We start from the raw sequence: 10160 nt of genomic DNA on the forward strand, positions 1-10160 counted from the left end.
AATCTTTAAAAAAAAAAAAAAAAAAAAAAAAAAAAAAACAAAAAAAATACTTCGAAAAAAGCCTTCTTTCTAATGCAGAGAGCTCACTCACTGTTCTAGCATTTTTAGTATATACTTAAAAAATCAGACATTCTCTTTAAAATGCCAGACAAACTGCATTTAAAGTTTAAAAACGTTTAGGGATGCCTGAGTGTTACAGTCGGTTAAGTGTCCAACTGGCTCAGGTCTTGATCTCAGAGTCGTAATATTGAGCTCCGGGTCAGGCTCTGGGCTCACATCACAGGGGGTGGAGGGGGAGGCATCTTCTCCACATGCTCTCTCCTCTCCCTCTGCTCCTCCCACTTGTATTTTCTCTCTCTCTCTCGCTCTAAAGAAGTAAAACGAATCTTTTAAAAACTGTTTATTTTGATTTTCTTCGACAATACAGCTATGAAATGGTTTTCATTACCATAGAAACATAAAGTCTTAGCTAGTGGGCAGTTATTAAAATCACCACACATAATGTTATGGCTCTTCATGCCAAAGACAGACAATACTGATATTTTTTTCTCTTCTGACCAAAGATCTGAGGGACCACTTAATTTAGTCTTACTTAGGTAACAACACACTAAAATATTTCCTGATTATATTCTTCTTTTTCCTTAAAGCAAAAATTCAGTTATTTAAAGTACTGCTCATTAAAGAGGTGTCCAATAGAAAATCACTTTTTCTGCAAAGTCTTCTCAGAATTTTAGTTACATAAAAAATAGGAATACAAAACCATATTGTTTTATTTTAAAACAAGACCCAAATCTAAGTAAGCTGCATATGTAAGAAATTCATTGTGGATACTCACTTCATAGTATTTTCTAATGCAACGTCTCATGTCCATGATCAATTTGTTGCTCATCTGTACCACAAAGGTCAAAGGTGAAGTCTTACAATCAATGTTACTACAGCGATACAAGCTGGGCTCCATATCAGTTCCCTACAGAAGTCAGAAGAGACAAATACACAAAAGGTTACTGCAAGGCTAGAAAAGGTTTTTTTTGTGCTTAAAAACTAACGTGCTGTCCTGGTGTGCAATATTCTTAATTCATTTTATTAGTGAGCTTTTAACCCTTATTTTTTTCAACAACGGTCCTCTCAAAGATCCCCTTAGTCACACGAACCTCCTGCCTTGTTGCCACCATAATAATGGAGTTCAAGTTGAAGGGAAAACCCTGAAATCACTTCTGGTTTTACATTCAATATATGACAGACTTTATGGATAAAATAATTTTCCCTCTGAAAACCACTGGAAATAAACATTCTTCTTAGAGATATGAATCCAAATTTTGAATTCTTACGTTTTCATTCCAAACTTGAAGACAGAGCAAGCGCACTGATGATACTAGTTTCCTTTCATATTGGCAACTTAACTTGAAGATTAAAGCCTAAAACTTAAGTACTGCACCAGAAAGCAAGCACTTAAACTGCCTCCTTAGAAAATCTAAGATTTCTGTAATCCTCCCTCTCTACCACCCCCAAATGAAAATTATTTGGGGAAGGGAAGGCAAGAAGAGTGAAATTTGAAAGAATTAACTATTAGTAGTTGGAAAAAAACCTCTTGTTTTGTTTTGTTTTAAGCAAAAACAAAGCAAATAGAATATATAGGAAAACTGTTGGGGTTTCTGGAGCATTTGTTTTCCTTCTTGATACTTAAACATCTTGGTTTCCTGCTCCAATCTGGTACATAACCCTACCCGCCACGCTAAGCAATTCCAGGTGGAAGAGATTTCAGAGCTTGACATCGGCTCTTCCACAGTTAGCCCATCTGCAAGTCGTCAAGCCTCCATGCAATTAACTATCTTATTTACAGCTGTAATGAAGCAAAACTCAAGGATTTAGCAAGTATTGCTGATCTGTGTCTGCCTCTTCCTTGCACTTGCTTCCAAAGACTGCTTTGTTTTGATTCAAAAAAATGCAAAACATCTGCTGTTTGTCCAAATTAACTTAAAATAATTACTTTTAATTTAGATAAAGGATGTATTTTCTTTCAGTTTCAAGGTTTTACACAGTTCTGCTGCCTACTCATTTGCCAATGGCTAGTACATGTATAACACTGCAGTCGAATCAAGTAAATTGGCTAAGTTTCAAGTTCTGATCCAAGGTCAATGATACATTTTTTGGCAGTACTTCTTGAGAGGAATGTCTCCCTGTGACTTTTTTAATGTCTGACATGCAAAGACAGCAGAAAAGATAATCAGAGTACCTTTGTCAAAAAGGAGGCAAATGGGATGTGTAAAGATAAACAAAAACTTTCCAAAAACACTTAGTTCCCATTAACTTGATTTAAGATAAAGGCAAATATTGCTCTAAGTCTTAATAAATTGGGGCTGGGAATGGGGAAATACAAGTTACTAATTAAGGAATTACAATAAAAAATACTTTAAGGTACTTGAGAATTTTTAAGAGATTCCATTTGAAAACCAAGGCCAAGCAACCACTCTAGGAAGCCAAAAACAATATTCAAGCACAGCATACTCAGAGTTTTCAAGCAGAAATGAAGTCCTGGAGGTAGAATTCACATGATGCTAAAATTCTTTAAACACGTGAAAGCAACATTTTCCTCCCTTTTTACACATTCAGTGGGAGAGAAAAGGCCTCTACGCTAGTTGGCTAACAAAATGAAGAAAAGAAACAAAAAAAACCAACTAACCGAACCATCCAAGACACTGTCGTAAATATTCTCTGTTCCACATGTGGGGCATGGGCACTTGAATTTTTCACAGTCCCTGTATTTCTCCTCATCAGTGAGCTGTGCTGGGCCACCAAGTAGGGCATCATTCTCCTCATCCTTATGATAATGATGAACTCTAAACTGGGTGGGGTCGAGTCCTATTAATGTAAAAGAAAAAACAAATTGAGAGGTACAATTCTTTGAATTCTCGTACACAAAAAAGGCCCCAAAGAAGAAAGCCCACAAAGGAACGATTTTAAATTCATGCACACACATACACAACCATCTGAACTCAAGATAAAGGCTCACATCACATGGACAACTGACTTCTCCTTTTACAAAAGACCACTTTATTAAATAAAACAAGGAAACAGCACTAATGCACTAAAGCAATGCAGATATGCCCCCAGATGTTTGGGTTCAGAAGCAACTACTTCTATAGGATGGTTTTATTATCTTCTTACAGTTACAGTGAGAATCTCAAATAAATGTGCAGTATTATTAAGAAATCTCTTAAAAATCAAAGTTTCACTATTAAAACTGAAAATAGAGAATAAAAAATCCCATTAAAGAAAATAAGTTCAACGCTATTACAACTCCTTCAAGTGCAGATACAACTGCTAACCCTGATTTCAATGCAGTGGTCGATTCCATCTTGGCTCAGTAGTTAACAGCATGTAGGGTGCAATCTAATTCAGTGGTTAAAATTCAGTAGCAGCATCTGAGACAAAACGCGACATGGTTTTTTTTGGTGTTCTGAATTCAGAAATTTAAAATATGTGCAAAAACAATAGATCTACAGATTCTGTGGGCCAAAACATTCCCGATAATCTTGAAACGAAATATACTGTCCATATTTCAATCAAAATGACACAAGAAATCAATCAATGCACTGATTGAGGTAGTTTATGCTACCTCGTTTTCCACAAACTATTTAAAGAAACATTTTTAGGCCAGCCAATTTTATTTACCTTTAGTCAAAGCCTATCTGTCAAAATATACCATTTGAATTTACATGTAAAGGTAATTAATATACACAGTATCTCAAAACACTTCCTTGAAATAACCCTTTAGCAATCCCTAAGAATTCTAGGCTTTTTAGAAATCTAAGGAAAGTTATCATATTTATTATAGCATAAAGGTAAATAAGCAATATAAAAGTCATTGACCAAAAAATTGAAATACCAAAAATATCTGAAAACTGTTTTAACTCTAACAATAGCTGCATAGGTAGATAATCAAACAGATGTATTCAGAACTCAGTGGCAAGATCCTAAATCATATTTGGTCAATTTTCAAGTGACATCTACACTTGAGGCTGACTGACATGGTGGAAAGGTGCTGAACAAAGGACAAAAAGCCAGAGACTAAGAGTCTCAATTTTCTCACCTACGAAATGGAGGTAGTGTCACCGACCAGGCACTTTTGAAGTTTAAATCAGACATTAGAGGATGAACCTCCTTTGAGTGCTGCCCAGCATGTGATAAGCATGCAATAAATACCGTATGAGTGAAAAAATAAAATAGTAGATGAACATCATTTAATCTAGACTATATTCACTCGATTATGCATTTGAAAAAATATACGGAACTTATGTTCAGACTGCAGAGCAAGTTAATAGCTGCTCTTTGTAGGAATTAATTGAAATCAGCATTTCCTAACCTGATCATACAATAAAAACAAAAAGTACATATTAAAAACAAATGGAAAAACATTGTTTAGTGACATAGATTACTGTAACTGAGGTCGCTTGGCCCCAAGACGCATTATACATTTTTATTTTACAAATAACCTATCCCCTAAGAGAAACAGCAAATTAGTGAAGAGTGTGAGAATATCTACCTCCCCATTTAAAGACAAAGAGAGGCAAAGAAAACGAGTGAGAAAGGCCACATCGGTGAATGAGACCATTTCTTCTCTGTAGTGAAGGGTAACAGTTGCAAATTCCTCAAACAATTTGTGAGTCCAGCTGTATTCACATAACGTCTTGCTTCATCAATAATTATGAAAAAGAACTTCACCTTTTCTCTGATGGTATGATTATTCCTCAATTTCTCAGACCAATACTATTCAAAAAGTAAGGAAAACAGTAAGCAAAGGTTTTCTCAACGGTAGCCTTCTTTCACATTCCAAAAATCCAGGAATGACCCAACACTGGTTCTGCACATACCAGAAAGGGCCAACCTGCAGCAGGGAAGCAATGAAGGCTCTCTCTAGGCCGCCCTCCCAGCCTCCGCCTATTTAGTGGACCTGAGGCCACAGGGGAGCCTGCCTGCTGAGTAAGCCAAAAATGGACAAGGGCCTTCTTTCTGCTTATGGGGAAATACCCAACAAGTGGCCTAAAGTCATGAAAAAAATCAGGCCTTAGGAAATCTCTAATGTCCAATTTCACAAACAACCCTTATCTGCCCGTGGCAGTAACAAAGCCAAGTGGCATAGCAGGTTACTTCAGATTATCATGCTGAATTTTTTAAAGAGAAGGGGTTTCATCACGGCATTCTTGGTCATAGATCAATGATAAATTTTATAAAGGGAGGGGACACTGTAGTTACCGTAAAATAATGGGTATATAATGATCCCTCTACAAGTTACTTACATAAAAATGTCATAGAAAGGTAATTTTGTTGGGAGGACAATTATAAGTCCAACAGGCAAATCAAAGAGGGTTAAATTAAATCTATTTATGAAAACATATAATGTCATGTTAAAAAAACAAGGATCACTGCTGCTGTATTCTTTCTTTAAAAGGTCAAAATCTAAGCTTAAACAAGCCCCAAATTTACTCAACATAGGAACTAATGTTTCCAAATCCTCACGGAATTGGCAACAAGCAGCTTATTTCAAAGTTTCGGGAGAACTTAAAAGTTTTACTGTTTATACCATAACACATTAAGGCCGGAGTGAGACAGGAAAAAAAGTATCTGGTGCTGCCACCTAGAGGTAGATTCTAAATTTTAAGATGTGCAAAATAGAGCGGCTAGCTACATGGGACTGCATTTGTAATTATCCCTCCAAAATTAAACACCGTTATTGGAAAAGACATTAAAGCAAAATGTTAATGATCAAAGGTGTCATATATACTGTGTAATCAATATTAAACTGCTCACCATACAGTAAGTAATCATACTCATCTTTTGAGGAAGACACGCAAAACTGAATTCCAAATTCCGTATTTCTTCTGAGAGCTTTCTCTGAACAACTCACTTAAAGAAACAAATTTTATGCCCTATTTGAGAAAAGGAACTTCCATTTTTATTAGCCTGGCTTTGACAGGTAACTTCACTCATTTGATCCAGTACAGAATAAAGAAAAGAGTAGTCTACTTGGGTCTCACAGTAGTTATCTGGGGGGAAGAGGAGCCGTGGTTCTCCCTGCAGTAAGCAGAAATGATGTGTGCTTTAATTCAATCCTGTGACTTGCAGGGATACAGTCATACCATTTTCGGGGGGGGGGGGGTGCTGGGGCGGAATTGGGAGGGAACAGAAAGGAAAGTGAAATGAGATTAAAATACTGTCATTTATAATTAGAAAATTTATAGGATCGCACATTAATCTGGCAACAAGATCAAAGCTCTCATGTTTCAAAAAGTATTTATAGAAAGTAATATCATAGGCATTGGGGTGGATGAGCTCAGCAGTACTGTTTTTTTACTTAAGATCACCAGCTATTTAGCACACATACCTCCAATGTGACATGTAGCACAAAATTAATTTTTCTACCATTGTACTTCATAATATTGTAAGCTATGCCTGTTCTTTGAATGTTCACCTGCCCCCATTTCCAAGGATTATTTAAACTGTTCTGAATTCAAGGTATCCAGTTGAGAGGCTGAGGCACTGGACCAAGTAATTTTCTTTCAAAGAACAAGATCTCTATTACTGCAAATGCAAATAACTATGGTAAGGCCAATTACATATGTCCGTACAAGTGGGGAAGAAGGAAAAAAAATCCATTCGAATGAAATTCCAAATGAGCAAAGAGAGAAACTGATATTCCCAAGCAGTTGTTTGTAATAATTACTTAAGCTACTATGCTAGGTAAAAGAATATTACTGTGAATTTTTTTTTTTCTAAAAATTTCTTCTAGGAAACAAATCATTTGTATTTTGCTTGAATCCAGGCTTTAATGTGCCTGGACTTCTTAGAGAACAATATACAAACTAAGTAGTATGATTAAAGAAAAAATACTTAACGAATTTTTAAAAGGTGAGTGCTACATCCATATAAAGTCTTGTACAAGAGTTTTCATAGCCGCTTTATTTATAATAACCAGAAATTGTAAACAATCCAGATGTCCCCCATCAGGATAATGAAGAGAATAAACTGGTAAAATCTCCCATGGAGTACTACTCACTAAAGAAAAAGAATAACCACGGATAAATGGCACAAGGTGGACGAATCTCACAAATACCATGCTAAGTGAAAGAAGCTGAACATAAAAGCACACACTGTAGAAAATTACTTATATAAAATTGCAGAATAGGCAAAACTAACCTATGGTCAGAGACATAAGATGAGTGATCTCTTTTGCGAGGAGGATGCTGACTGAGAAGGAAAAAAATAGGAATGCTCTGGGTGATGGAAAAGTTCTATGTTTTGATAAACAGAATGTATGATACTCTTAAGATAGCAGCATTTCATTGCACGTAAATTATACTTGAAAAAAAAATGCCAAATAGAAGATGCTTGTGATACACATATCCAAAGGAGGCATGTTTAGAATATCTAAGGAATGCCTGCCAATCAACAAGAATAAGACAACCCAATAGAAAAGTACACCAAGATTTCACCAGGCACATCACAGGAGGAGATACTCAAATGGCCAATAAAGGATGTGAACAGATGCCCAACTTCATTTGTCATCAAAGAAATACAAATTAAAATCCCAACGTTATGCTACCACATTAAAGGAAGACGACACAAAACACCAAGGGTTGCTACGAATGTGGAGTACAATGTATAAATCAGTTGAACCACTTTGGAAAATCAGGAGTATCTACTAAAGCTGAACACACATGTGCCCCTGGACCCAGCAATTCTCCTAAGTATATACCCAACAGAAATACATGCAACTGTCCAAGAGAAGACAGGTGCAAGAATGCTCAAAACAGCACTATTCCTAATCACACAAATGTGGAAACAACCCCCAGGTGCACCTACACTAGACAGTCATCAAGTCTGGTACAGTCACACAGTGAAATACTACACAGAAATGAAGGACAACCACCGGATGAATCTAACAAATGTAACACAAAAGAAAGTAGTCAGACACAAAGAGCAAAGACACAATTTATGTCATGTTCAAAAATAAACAAACCTGGGGTGCCTGGGTGGCTCAGTAGGTTAAAGCCTCTGCCTTCCGCTCAGGTCATGGTCCCAGAGTCCTGGGATTGGAGCCCTACATCGGGCTCTCTGCTCAGCAGGTTGTCTGCTTCCCCCCACCCCCGCCTGCCTCTCTGCTTACTTGTGATCTCTGTCTGTCAAATAAATAAATAAAATCTTAAAAAAAAAAAGAAAAGAAAAGAAAAGAAAACCTCACCTACGATGTCAGGAATCAGGCCTGTAATTTTCTGGGGTGAGTAGAGGACAGTTTCTAGGAGGCGGCATGAGGGGGTTTATGGGGATTTATTAATGATACAGGTTTCTTGAGTTCAGGGCTGACTACACTGGTATGTATTTGTGAAAATTTTTCAAGCTGTTCAGTTAGGTTTTGTGTGTGTTTTCCAAATGTATGTTATACCACCAGAAAATTCAGGTTGAAAAAAGTGAGAAAATGAGTACTAAATATTTATGATATACCTGTGAGGTTGTGTCCAAATGTGTTTGACTCTAGCCATACATTACACACCTCCTCACAGATGTGCACACCATCACCCAGGAAGCACTGTTAGCAAAAACTAAAAGAAACTGAACTGAAATACAGTAAAGTCATTAGCTCTAACAACCCCTTCACAAGAAAGAGAGGAACATGTTAAAACATACCAGTAGGATGCAACTGGCAAACTCCAGAATAAGGGAAATTGTATAGCATACCACCACCTCCCCCCAGCCCCAGTTTCTTAACAAGTAAATTGGTAGGATGAATTTAAAAAGAGAAGATTAAATATTACATGGAAGCAGATTAGATTCTAATCCAAACAGGGAGCTTTTTAAAAGAAGTGCACCCTTAACACAACTAGGGAATATGAACGCTTATTAGATATTTGATGAGATGAAGTAATTTTTTTTTTTTTTACTAGTGATGAAAATACTGTAGTTATGCTGGAAAGGGGGGAGAATCCTTGTCTTTCAGAATTGTAAAATGCAGTATTTACAGGTAAAAATTATTCGGTATCCAGGTTTAAGCTCAAAATAATCAGAGCAGGTGGAAAAGAGGAATACGATTTGTCCACAGTTGCAGACTGCTGAAGCTGGGTCATGACCACCTGGGGACTTCTTATGCAATTCTCTCTACTACTGCACGTTTAGAATTTTCCCTAATAAAACATTTTAGGAACACTGTAGATCCAATTTCAAAATAAACAAGTGACTATACAAGTAGCAGACACCTGAAACTGCCTTTCATGGCAAAAATAAACCTCTCCATAACACAAACGGAAAACTTCTGAGTATTTAAAAAAAATAATATCCAAACCTTTAAGTTAAGTAAACTCCTAAGATTTTTACTGTCCTTCAGAAGGCAACTCCCAAAATGTTGACAGGAAAAAAAAAATCCCAATGTGCAGCTACCCTCATGACCTCACACAATTGTTTTAATGCTCTTGATGATAGCTTTTTTTAATGGCTTTTTAAAATGAACATATAATGTATTGTTTGCTTCAGGGGTACAGGTCTGTGAATCACCAGGCTTACACATTTCACAGCACTCACCATAGCACACACCTTCCCCAGTGTCCATAACACACCACCCTCTCCCTAACCCCAACCCCCCAGCAATCCGCAGTTTGTTTCCTGAGATTAAGAGTCTCTTATGGTTTGTCTCCCTCCCCAGTCCCATCGTTTCATTTTTTTCCCTCCCTAACCCCAACAAGCCCCCGCCCTGTCTCTCAAATTCCTCATATCAGAGAGATCTTATGATAACTGGGTTTCTCTGCTTGACTTATTTTGGTTAGCATAATACCCTCTAGTTCCATCCATGTCGTTGCAAATGGCAAGATTTCAGTTTTTTGATAGCTGCACAGTATTCCATTGTATATATATACCACTTGATGGTAGCTCTAAACGTGAACTTTAACTTAATGAAATATATACCTCTGGGCAGGAAAAAACTTGGGAAGTATTTTCGTTCCGAATTTTAAACCTGAGTGAGAATGGTAAGTGTATGCTGAAAAAATACTTGGAAAATAAAATAGCACAAAATAATAGACCAAGGATTGCTGCTCTTACAACAAAGTCCTCTTCTTCCCAGCCACGCTGGTAAATATGTGGCGGGGGTGGGGGGGAGGCACCCAGGCTGGAAG

At 37.0% G+C, this 10160-nt stretch overlaps 1 protein-coding gene across 2 annotated transcripts in view; it reads right to left on the reverse strand.

The window, feature by feature from the left end:
* POLA1 (DNA polymerase alpha 1, catalytic subunit) overlaps positions 1-10160 on the reverse strand; it is a 311518-nt gene that overhangs the window by 155045 nt on the left and 146313 nt on the right. For both annotated transcript variants that reach the window (XM_059385000.1, XM_059385002.1), the window contains exons 33-34: positions 2681-2859; positions 836-967 (exon numbers count right to left, since the gene is read on the reverse strand). In XM_059385000.1, coding sequence (XP_059240983.1) covers positions 836-967; positions 2681-2859 — 311 coding nt within the window. The remainder of the gene's footprint in view (positions 1-835; positions 968-2680; positions 2860-10160) is intronic.

This window comes from Mustela nigripes, chromosome X (genome assembly GCF_022355385.1).
Source record: "Mustela nigripes isolate SB6536 chromosome X, MUSNIG.SB6536, whole genome shotgun sequence".
NCBI lineage: Eukaryota > Metazoa > Chordata > Mammalia > Carnivora > Mustelidae > Mustela > Mustela nigripes.